Source organism: Megalobrama amblycephala, linkage group LG9 (genome assembly GCF_018812025.1).
Source record: "Megalobrama amblycephala isolate DHTTF-2021 linkage group LG9, ASM1881202v1, whole genome shotgun sequence".
NCBI lineage: Eukaryota > Metazoa > Chordata > Actinopteri > Cypriniformes > Xenocyprididae > Megalobrama > Megalobrama amblycephala.
In genome coordinates, this window is record NC_063052.1 from 36,413,482 (window position 1) to 36,425,693 (window position 12,212).

At 37.5% G+C, this 12,212-nt stretch overlaps 1 protein-coding gene across 1 annotated transcript; it reads left to right on the forward strand.

Annotated features, from left to right (window-relative positions):
- Window positions 1-59: 59 nt before the first annotated feature.
- Window positions 60-11,860, forward strand: cdcp1b (CUB domain containing protein 1b). The gene is made up of 9 exons (XM_048203522.1): window positions 60-525; window positions 6,200-6,406; window positions 6,499-6,855; window positions 6,946-7,305; window positions 7,441-7,638; window positions 8,011-8,397; window positions 8,589-8,948; window positions 9,072-9,159; window positions 10,852-11,860. Exons 1-9 carry the CDS (start codon window positions 459-461, stop codon window positions 11,405-11,407), a joined length of 2,580 nt encoding a protein of 859 aa, XP_048059479.1. The 5' UTR covers window positions 60-458; the 3' UTR covers window positions 11,408-11,860.
- The last annotated feature ends 352 nt before the right edge of the window (window positions 11,861-12,212 follow it).

Consider the following 12,212-nt stretch of genomic DNA (forward strand, 5'->3'; position numbering starts at 1 on the left):
CTCATGAATATTAATCAATGTCCTCAGGAATCGAGCTGAAATGAAACGCAAAAAAAAAAAATGATGTTAGTTAATATTATAAACATGAACAGCCACAGACGATGAAGCTAGTGGATTTTGTGCCCGAAGAAATTGAACGGATTCTTGATTTGTGTTACTTTAAAGTTTAAATCTCTCGGATTCATCACTTTATCTCTTCGCTTTGTGTAAGTTAAACTGTTTCTTGAATAATGCAATCGCATTTTCCAGCTGTTGTATGAGCCTGAACACAAGTTTGGACAGGTAACTTGCGCGCGCACACGCCCTTCTGCGCGCACAACAGGTATCAGAACCAGGAAGCGCCTGTGCCGTCAGACAAACTCAATCCACCATGAGCGATCCAAGGATTTAAATCAAACCTTTTTTAAAACACACGCACATTTATATATATTGGAAAGTTTAGCGACCTCTGAAGAGGAATGATGGGCTCGTGTGTGGCTCCAGTGCTCATTGGACTGATTCTACTGCAGTTTCAAGAAATCTCAGGTGAGTCTTTAAAGAAGCACCACCCCAAACACGTTTTAACAACCTCATCACTGCCATGTTTCATTTTGTTTTTATCATTTACACGCTGTTAATGTTTTAAAACATTGAAATTAATAAAATCTGTATAAATATTTGATATAAAGAGCTTAGAAATGTATCATATAGCCCTCATGATTTATGAGTAATCGGAGAGTTTGTTTAAAATAGTTTGCATGATTATTATATTGAGGCAATTAATTTCATTAAATGTATGCTGAGTGTTTAAATGAAATTATTTATATTAATGCAATATAAAATAATAGTTGTTCACAGCAGATCTGAATCTGGCCTCCCTCATGTCATGGCCTACTATGAAAATGAACACATTTTGCATTTATGACAGCTGCTGTGAAAAATAACTTGTTAATTATTGACTGACAATCTGTTACTGTACAAATGGAGGGCAGTTTGCTGTAACATGCTCTCAGGCAGAGAGGAAAAACACAAGGCTTTCACTGTTTTCTGTATGTCAACTGTTTGACATTTCAGCTTTTGTGTCATTGGACTTTCATTTTCACAGTGTTGAAAGTGACCTTCAGAGTGTTGCTTATGATTGATGATGGCTGGAGATTTTCAACTATTAAAATTAGTCAAAAGTGTGATTTTATTACATTTTCTTGTGCAGATATAGGTGTCAGTTGTTGTTTTTTTAATGCCAAGATGGCTAAACCTGAAAATGTACATCAAAACAAACTCATAGGTGCGATTTGCATTGCATATATTCCCCTTTAACAGTTTTGTCACTCTAAACAAATAACATGATTTAGTTGCTGATATGTTAACCTGGTTCAGGTTAGAGGCTGGAGGAGTGTTCGTCGGCTGACTTGTTGTCACAAACATGAGTAAATATTTGCAGACATTGCGGTCATTCCTATGGAGTAATATGAGACGTGCGGATGTTTCTCTGCAGAATTGCTTGTGTTGTTAGATATGAGCAATCAAAATCATGTCTAAACTTGTGAGTTTCTTTCTGTCGTCTTGATGCATATATGTACCAGCGTTTGAACACAGTAGACTTAATTTTATCAACCAACCTCTTTATTTTTAAGCCTAATTTTTAACTATGACACATGTGGATATATGCTGTCCTTCTGCAATGTCAGCATTTCCCAGAGTTGTTATGGGCAAGGTGCTCTTTTTTTTTTTTTTTCTTAATGTAATCAGGGAGGATCCCAGAATGCCTGAGAGGTGTCGTGTAATGTGCGGCTGTGTTCGCTCATGACCTCTTCCTGTTCAAGTCCTGAATCAGTCCTTTGTGTGTCTGTTTGCTTTTATGTGGATTACAACTGCTTCTGTTCGTTTACATGGCTCCATATTGATTGTTTTGTAGGACAACTCTCAGTCCAAGAGCAGTTTAGATTAGTTAGATTAATTTGATTTTAATTTGGATTGCATCATTTTTGCACAATAGAATGTGTCCATAAAGGCTTGTTCACACAAAGCAAAAATAATATATGAAACCAATTGCCAATAAAAAGTCTTACAAAAAGCACAGACGTAAGTGCTTTCAAGTCAAAACAATTAATTTTTTTCTAATGGGATGAGTCCTTTATAAAGGCCTGTTCACACAAAGCAAAAATAACAAGAAACCAACTGTCAATGATTCTAGAAAATGGGAAAAGTTTAGAAAAAATGGGAATGAAAAAAATAAATAAATTAAATTCTTAATAGGCCTATTTCCTAATATTAAAAATGTAAAAATGTTAAATGATTATTGATTATTATATTTTTAATTTCATTTATGTATTTAATATCATTTATAATCTAATAACATTTATATTAGGCTACATTTAACCTTATAACATACATTTTATAATAACTTGTATAATATAAAATATAATGTAATACATATATAAATTATATATTACATTACATTTTTTTTTTACATATTCAGTTAGGGCTGCACGATTAATCGCATGAGATTGTCATGCGTGTCTCATCAGTAAAGCCAGTTCTGTGATTAGCGGTAAATGTCCATCACCTGCTTTCAAATGGAGCGGCACTTAATATACAGAGCCGTAGTTCGCGGACAAGCTACGCAATATCGCGTTCATAATCGCAGATGAATCGGCTTCGATTATGAACGCGATATTGCGTAGCTTGTCCTGTATTAAGTGCCGCTCCATTTGAAAGCAGGTGATGGACATTTACCGCTAATCACAGAACCGGCTTTACTGATGAGACACGCATGACAATCTCATGCGATTAATCGTGCAGCCCTATATTCAGTACATATACATGCATACATACATACATACATGCATACATACACACCACCGGTAAAAAGTTTTTGAATGGTAAGATTTTTTAAATGTTTTTAAAAGAAGTCTCTTCTGCTCACTAAGTCATCATTTATTTGATTAAAATAATAATAATAATAATAAAAATAAAATATATAATATATATATTATATATTATATATATATATATATAATATACTGTATATATTAGGGGTGCAACGGTTCAAATTGCTCACGGTTCGGTTCGTATCACGGTTTTAGGGTCACGGTTTCGGTACGGTTCGGTATGTGCTATGTTTAGGGAAAACAGGACTACTGTCAAATAAAAAAGAAAATAAGAACAAACAATCAAACTACAAGCAACATCACAAATAAGTACAATAAAGCAAATATTCAAATAAAATAAACAGTGCTTTTCGGGTTTTTCAGGTATCTAACAGTAGTTTTCAGGTACAGAAAATGGATAAAGTAATCAAATATAAAATAACACTGCATATTATCTTTACTGTATAAAATAAATAAAGATTAATCATTATTGAAGTTACAAAAACTATTCAGTCAAGAGCAGTGAGTGATTTCTTTGTTATTTGTTGTTTGATTTAACATTAAAAACAGGCAGCAGGAATAGTTTTTTTTCTCTTTAACCCTCTGGAGTCTGAGGCTGATTTGGGGCCTGGAGAATGTAAAAATTATGCTGCCTACTCCTTCATATAAAACAATATATTGATTTAGTATTTGTAAGTCACTTTTTGTCAAGAAACACAGTATGCGTGGATGCGTGAATGATCATGAATAATGGGCCATTTACACCTGAGAAGACAAAAGAATCAAATAATAATGACCTGAAATGACTTGCATATTAATGAGGCCTTTGAGTCAGGTAGGGTGTGAAAAAACCCTCTGTAATCATGTCTCAGCTCAATTTAAAATAATGGTATTCTATTATATTCTTTAAAATATAATGTATTTCTGTGATGCAAAGTGTCTGAACAATTATGTTACCTCTATGGCATTTCATATAGGCTTTTAGCTTAAAGCATGCACATTTGGAGAAATATTGATGGATTCTTATATGTTTGTGTCAAATTTCTATACAGAGGAGTAATATTTATTCTATATTTATTCTATATATCATCACTATATCATCACTATGAGTGCTGGATACAATTCATACTTGCAGCCGGAGGGCGCTCTGTACACCTTTAGGCCACAAATCCATATAAAGAAGAAGAAGAACCAGGAACTAACTGCATGTCTTCTAGAGTTCGCTAACCATGGCTTTAACATCCAGATAAACACTTTTCAAGACAATAAATACACAATTGAGACGATGAATGCATGTATTGCCTCTGAATTTGCGTCTGAATAGTGCTGGCTCCGTGGATGTGGCCGCATTAGCGGATAATGAGCTGAATCACGGATTTCTGACATGGCTCTATTTTCATACAGATTACATAAACACAAAATGTTTGTTTTCGATTTGACTTGCATGATTTAAAACCTGACATTTCAACGTTTCTTTAGACATAAGTTTAATTTTTTTATTCACTAAGTTACAGTTCATTTTCTGAGAACTATCGGATTGGACTTTGTTCAGAGGGAGACGAGAGATCACGCATCATGTTAGTTTTCTTTATTTTACAAAAAGCACAGCATTTTGTTTTTACTCTGAGTGTACACAAATGAAAGAAGATATTCCACAGATTAAAATGGTGTATAACTCTTAATTGTATGTGCAACATTGACGGAGTATTTTGAGTCTCTTTCACACTGGTAAGAAAAAAACGCGGTGGTATCGCCGGCGATACCCTCAGACCTCAGAGTGTTAAGACATGCACGATCCAGTACACTGTTACACTTGCACTGTCTTTCTCGACTAATATACCTTCACTTAAGACATAACTGACTATGTTTGCTAGGATACTCGCCAAGACGGGCATGCTGACATAATTTTTGTATGAAACTTATTAGGTCAATTGGCAACATGATTGGGTATAAAAAGAGCCTCTCAGAGTGGCAGTGTCTCTCAGAAGTCAAGATGGGCAGAGGATCACCAATTCCCCCAATGCTGCGGCAAAAAATAGTGGAGCAATATCAGAAAGGAGTTTCTCAGAGAAAAATTGCAAAGAGTTTGAAGTTATCATCATCTACAGTGCATAATATCATCCAAAGATTCAGAGAATCTGGAACAATCTCTGTGCGTGAGGATCAAGGCCAGAAAACCATACTGGATGCCCTTAGACGGCACTGCATCACATACAGGAATGCTACTGTAATGGAAATCACAACATGGGCTCAGGAATACTTCCAGAAAACATTGTCGGTGAACACAATCCACCCTGCCATTCACCGTTGCCGGCTAAAACTCTATAGGTCAAAAAAAAAAAGCCATATATAATATGGTATCTAAACATGATCCAGAAGCGCAGGCATTTTCTCTGGGCCAAGGCTCATTTAAAATGGACTGTGGCAAAGTGGAAAACTGTTCTGTGGTCAGACGAATCAAAATTTGAAGTTCTTTTTGGAAAACTGGGACGCCATGTCATCCGGACTAAAGAGGACAAGGACAACCCAAGTTGTTATCAGCGCTCAGTTCAGAAGCCTGCATCTCTGATGGTATGGGGTTGCATGAGTGCGTGTGGCATTGGCAGCTTACACATCTGGAAAGGCACCATCAATGCTGAAAGGTATATCCAAGTTTTAGAGCAACATATGCTCCCATCCAGACGTCGTCTCTTTCAGGGAAGACCTTGCATTTTCCAACATGACAATGCCAGACCACATACTGCATCAATTACAACATCATGGCTGCGTAGAAGAAGGATCCGGGTACTGAAATGGCCAGCCTGCATCCAGATCTTTCACCCATAGAAAACATTTGCCGCATCATAAAGAGGAAGATGCGACAAAGAAGACCTTAGACAGTTGAGCAACTAGAAGCCTGTATTAGACAAGAATGGGACAACATTCCTATTCCTAAACTTGAGCAACTTGTCTCCTCAGTCCCCAGACGTTTGCAGACTGTTATAAAAAGAAGAGGGGATGCCACACAGTGGTAAACAAGGCCTTGTCCCAACTTTTTTTTAGATGTGTTGATGCCATGAAATTTAAACAGTTTAAACATTTGATATGTCATCTATGTTGTATTCTGATAAAATATTCTGATTCTGATAAAATATTCTAAATTCTGATAAAATATTGAAACTTCCACATCATTGCATTCTGTTTTTATTTACAATTTGTACAGTGTTCCAACTTTTTTGGAATCGGGTTTGTTTGTGTGTAATATATATATATATATATATATATATATATATATATATATATATATATATATATATATATATATATATATATATTTTTTTTTTTTAATATGTATTTTTTTCCCCCTCCAGAATGTCATAAAATTGAGGTGACCCCTGACTCTGGCACCGTGATATCCTTCAGTAAGAAGGCAGCTGACTGTAGTGTATGTAAGGATGAAGGTCCGTCTCAGACCTGTGACTCCAACCTTGAACTCACTGAAGCTCGGCCCACCATTGTGACTTTCAACTGCTCTCAGCCGGGCAACATCTTTACGGTGGAGATCAACCAAAAAATCGGCAAGTAGAAAAATGTAGAGTCTAAATTATCCATTTGAATTTAAAAATCACCTTCTAAAACACTAAATCTTTACTTTTTATTCCAATAACAGAATGCTCGACATCAGCCTGCAGCATCATTGCAGTGCATCCGCATTCGACCCGATTCCTGGAGTTCAGCAGAACCTTCAACTGGGATCTGAAGGTTCAATCAGGCAAGATGTTCCAACTGGACTTTCCAGCTCCAGGAATGAGACAGATCAAGCCTTCAGAATCCTGTCCAGACAAACACACCTACACCATCATTACGTACCAGCGCGCAGGGCCGATCTCCGTCGGCACGTTTTGTCGGAACGGCACCATCAGTCGTATCCAGGTCTTGTATAGAGGACGCGTGTCTCTGGAGGTTCCCAAAGATACAGAGCTGAACCCATCTGACTTCAAAGTGTCCCTAGGATCAGATACAACAGGTTAGAAGAAGTGATTTGGAAAAGGAACAATTTCTTTAGTGTTTCATTTTTGATTGCAGTCATTTTATTCCTTGTTCTTTGCATCTACAGCACTGGTAGTGGTGGATGTCAAGCTGCCCAGAGGACTGTCGTCTTTTGATTTCTTCACACCAAACTATGACACCGGCTTCTACAGTGAAGACAAAATTAAATGGAACTTTGCTGTTGAGCCAATGCACAATTTTACGGTTCTCTTTCCACAATACACTCCACCAGAATGCCAAAAGAATAAGGTGTTGGTCGATTATACACTGGGGGACAAGACTTCATTCACAAAGGCCCCAACGGAAATTCAGCCGGACAATAAACAGGGAGATTTCAGCCTGACTTTGACCAATTGTGAAGCAAAAAGAGCAGCAAATGGGCTTTCTTTGAATGTCAACGTGGCGGTGATCCGTGGTGGGACTCCAGGTAAGGAGAAATAAAACATATAGATTTTGTTTTGTGTCTGAAATAATATTGCTTTTTAGGCTATCTGATCTTGATAAAGTCATGCTTTAAAGTTGTAGATAAATAACATGTTGTCCATCTTGCTATTCTGTTCAGTTCTTTGCACTGCAGATCTCCTGAAAGAGGAGGGATTGAGCCTGCAAATAGAAAATAAAAACCCTGAGTCGTTCTGTGAAATGAGGTTGAACTCTGTGGTGCAGGAGAAGATAGTGGTTCCTGCGGGCACCAAAGCTGACCTGTCCTTCCTCGACTGCCCCGTGCAGGACCTGCAGCTGACGGCCACCAAAACCATTGGTAAATAGGAGCACAAATGCTGCACACATGCTCAGTGGACTGTCACATGAACACAATGAAAAGGAAAAACTTTAGACATGAAATAATTGACTCTTCAGATGTGGTCTCAAATTGAATTCAGTAACAGGATGTAGAATTGCAATGTGAATGTAAGGAAGTAGATTTAAAAAAAAAAATGTTGAGACGAATATTGACACTTAAAAATGTTTACAAAGCCTTGAAGTTTGATAGATAGACAGATGGATGGACCATTCACCATTCAACCTTCTTGAAGAAGTGATTTATACTTGAAATCCTAATCTTGATAGAATCACTTTGAGATTCATTCACCACATTATTTAGATTTTTTCCCTTTCCTCCATGTAATTCTAGATTGTCCGAGTGTATCTTCTCGTGACGTCAGCGGGACTATTCCCTTGTCCCTCGCTATTCCGACTCTGGATCCCAGTCTGCATGTTCCCCTCCAGCAGTTCACCTGGCTGCTCCGTGTGCTCGATCAAGGCACCGTGGATCTCACGTCCCCAGTCGGAAACCTGCACCATACTGTCCCAGTCAAAGAGTGTAACGAGAAGGTCTCTCTGCTGATCTCTGAGACTGACGGCTCCAACATCGGCTACTTCTGCTCTCTGGCTGAAGGCACAATCCAAAAAATCCAAATCAAAGGGAATGTTTCCATTACCGTAACTCCTAAAACGATAAAAGACCTGAGCCAGGAGAAAGGACCTTTCTTAAAGGTTGCGACGAGTCCCGAGATCACTGGTAAGTACACTACCTGCCAAAAGTTTGGAATAATTCAGATGTTTTAGAAAGAATGCTCACCAATGCTGCATTCATTTGATCAAAAACACTGTAAAAACTATAATATTGTGAAATACAAATTCAAAAGAACTGTTTTTCTATTGTAATAGAGTTGACAGTCTCATAGCATTGTCTTCCTGCTTTCTTCACAGAGAATGTAATCTACACCGTGTCTCCACTCATTTTGGGAACCATGAACCTTGCGACGCCCAACTGGCCCGATGGCATGAATCCTTCCTCATCCGTCACGTGGATCGTCAACGTCCCCCAAGAGCACAAGGCCGAGCTGCAGTTCACTGACGTCAGCAAGCTCACCTGTGACTCGGGCCACACAGAGGTCACGATTGGACCGCTGGACTCACAAGGCCAAACGCAGTCCTGGAGAGAAGATCAGAGTTTCACCAACACCGTCGTCCAACAACAGCAGAGCTTCTACCTGAACATGTCCAACTGTGAGCCCAAGAGCGGCCGCTTCGCTGTGCTCTCCAAGATCACTCTGCAGAAGGAAACCAGTGAGCAAAACGCTTTCATTGCAGAGTTTGTCTTCATTTGAATGGATTTGTGCATTGATCACACTTCGCTTTGTGTTGGAAGGTAATCATATAATCATTCCTACCATTTTTTCCTCCTTACAGAGAAATTCCTGGGCATTATCTTGGCTGTGGTCGGGGTGCTGCTTTTGCTGGTAATCATCGCACTTATAGTTGTGTGCGTCATTCGGAAGTGAGTCTGAATTTTCTTCTGTATTCACTTATGAATTTGTCTAACGAGAGCATAATTATTTTTTTCTGCAACAAATGGGTATTTGTGGATGTTTCTCCGAACAGTGGCAACTCTAGATCAGGCAATATAATAACAACAAAATAAAATGCATATTTAAATGAAAAAAAGATGCACACAAAAAGCACAATTAAATGACTAAATAAATAAAAAAAATTATGTGAATGGATTTTTACTCATTTTAATAGTATCCAAATTTTCCTATGCAATTAATTTACATATTTTATACTGTTAAATATGCAACAGTGTTTCAAACCAGGGTTATTGACTAAAACTTAAAACTTAAAGCCTTTAAAACATTTTAATTACATAAAAAATAAATAAAAATAATAAATGTTAACTAAAATAAAATGTAAAACTTATTTTATTCCAGCTAGTTGACAAGGCACAACTTTTTAATTACGGTTTAGTTTAACTTGAAGTACTAAAATAACTAAAACTGAGACGAAACTCAATAAGTATTTAGACATATTTTAACAAAATTGGAAAAATGAAAATGGAAAATATAAAATTTACACATTTAAAATATTAATAGAAAGTATGACAGTTTACTAATGATACTAAAATAACAGTTTTAAACATTAGGCATGTTTCCATCCACCTATATTTATACAAATTGTGGTATATCGCATAAAAAATGCTGGATGGAAACGCCAAGATGTGTGTAAATTCAAAAAATGTGCTCCTTTCAGTCTGATCATTTTTGTATCCAATATGAAGATAAACTATGATGGAAACATATTTACCAAATATATTCCTCAATGCGCATCAAAAAATTCATGAGACTTAGCGTGATAGATACCGTAATTTTGAGATGGTCAGATCACCTGTCAAATCATAATGCTGATATTATGTGCCCCCTTTGCTATCCTCCATTTTGTCAAAAAACAAAAAACCAGACAGTAGAGTCAGTAGGACTTTCTGTGGTTGAAATGACATACCTTCTGATGTTCATTCAAATTTATTTCATGTTAACTAGTAGTAAAGAGGAAGAGATGATCAGTTCACATGCCGCTTGAACTGAGGTGCTACTGGTACCAAAAACTTGTCAGATGTAGCCACAGGAACTAAGGGGGCTGTTTTTTTGGTCTTATGCGTTTCTTCGGCAACACTATCAATGCCCAAATTGTAGCGGTCAGGTGGTACAAGTAGGAGCTCAGAAAATTCCCAGTCTACAAGTTGTAATAACGAGCTCTACAAGGACGTGAACACTTTTTACAAGTTACAATCTTGTAATTATTGCAATTACAACATGATGTAAACACACCTTTAATTCAGTGAGTTACTGGCAATAAAAGCATTTCTTTCGCTTTTTTTGTGGTTCTCTTTTTTTTTTTAAATCCAGTTTTTGGCAGATGCACCACATCCAAGTATACTGTGTAGTATAGTAGTATGCTATTCTAAACAGCCAAATTGAGTTTGAGAAAGTTTTTCCACCCTTGGCATTTACTTGTGTCATCTGTACCAGGGTCCACCACTTGAAATACTTCTTGATGAATTATGAATCACTTTGCTGATATTAAAACCTTTTCAATGGACAAAGATAAATCTAGAACTAAAACGTTTAGCCTAGAACTCAAAGCTTGTTTACTTTTAGGAATAAATACATATTCAAACTATTTTCTTCTCTTTTAGAAGGAAAAACAAACCTACAGCCAACAGGTCCTCCATCTATATGCCCAGAGGGAAACCTTTCCTTCCGGGCAACGCCACATTCCCAAAATCCAGAGCAGACAATGAGTCCCACGTCTACGCCTCCATTGACGACCCCACGATGTACGGACATCTTCTGGACAAGAACCAACCTGCAGATGTCGACAACGGATCCTGGAGCAACGGACATCAGGTAGACGCGTACCGTCCGTTCACGGGACCAGCGGACTCCATACCGCCGGCTACGGATTCGTCCGCTGAATATCCGCTAGACGGAAGAGGAGGAGATAGAGATGCATTTCAGTCCTTCCTAAACCCACCCAACACCTTTAATCTTCCGAGGCCTCGTTCGCCGCTGGTGTCGCAGGGAAGCATAGGATTCGAAGATCGTAGGATGGTGCATAACGAGCTGCACACGTTCAAGAGTGTTGGGGATATAAATCCCATTCGTCTGTCTACCGACGAATCCAAACTAAAGCTGGAAATGGAATCGGACTCTGATTCCGGTCCTGAGCCGGAATACGAGGAGGCAATGTGAGGATAAAGCTGGATGAGGAGCGGATTCATATGATGATTTGACTGCTCACTAAAAACCATTTAACAGACTCCTAAAATTTTATTGGGAGAGCGGAAAGCCATTGGCTTACACGTAAGCGCACACAAAGACAATGTTGTTCTGTAAAACTGATGCCAAAAGGCTACACTCTCTCTCGCCGCCCTAGTGGTCACAGGTATATTTTGCATGTATAGTTTATTAAAAGATTGGTTTTAAAGATTTTTATGGGCTTTTAGCCTGAATGTACAGAATTAACGCTCTTGTCGGAGCCGTATCCTTTTGTGGAAGTGTGCCGTGACTTTCTCTATTGGATTTTTTTGTTTGTTTTAACAGTGATTTGTCTCCAGGCTACAGGTTTTATAAGTGTTTCTGTTTTTCAATTATGTATGTTTACACCATGCGTTTCTAAAATAAATTCTCAGGTGTTTTAATAGATATTCCTCTCTGTTCAAAATATATTAAGAATGAAGGTAATCACACACTGACCACATTAAGACAGTTTTCATGTTTCCCGCAATGGTTTTGGAGAAAAATCAGCAGAACTCTGTGGAATAGATGTTGAAAGGTACTAAACACTTTACATGGTAAAATTATGGAAGCACCAATATAAAAATTCTGTCTGATATTGATAAACTAATAATTATTTTCGTCATGCCAGGTAACAGATAAATGGCTGATATTATGTATTAATATGCTGTTTTGTTATAATAAATTAAAAATTAGAAAGGAAAATTAGAAAGGATGAAGTAAATGCATCACAGCATTATAATTAACAGTTAGAAAATTT

What these genes read in the sequence shown, in the direction of transcription:
- cdcp1b (XM_048203522.1), top strand. Translation starts at nt 459, where the DNA reads ATGATGGGCTCGTGTGTGGCTCCAGTGCTCATTGGACTGATTCTACTG. An exon ending in CCTAGGATCAGATACAACAG is followed by an intron (nt 6,856 to 6,945) that starts GTTAGAAGAAGT and finishes TTGCATCTACAG; the next exon opens with CACTGGTAGTGGTGGATGTC. An exon ending in GACGAGTCCCGAGATCACTG is followed by an intron (nt 8,398 to 8,588) that starts GTAAGTACACTA and finishes CTTTCTTCACAG; the next exon opens with AGAATGTAATCTACACCGTG.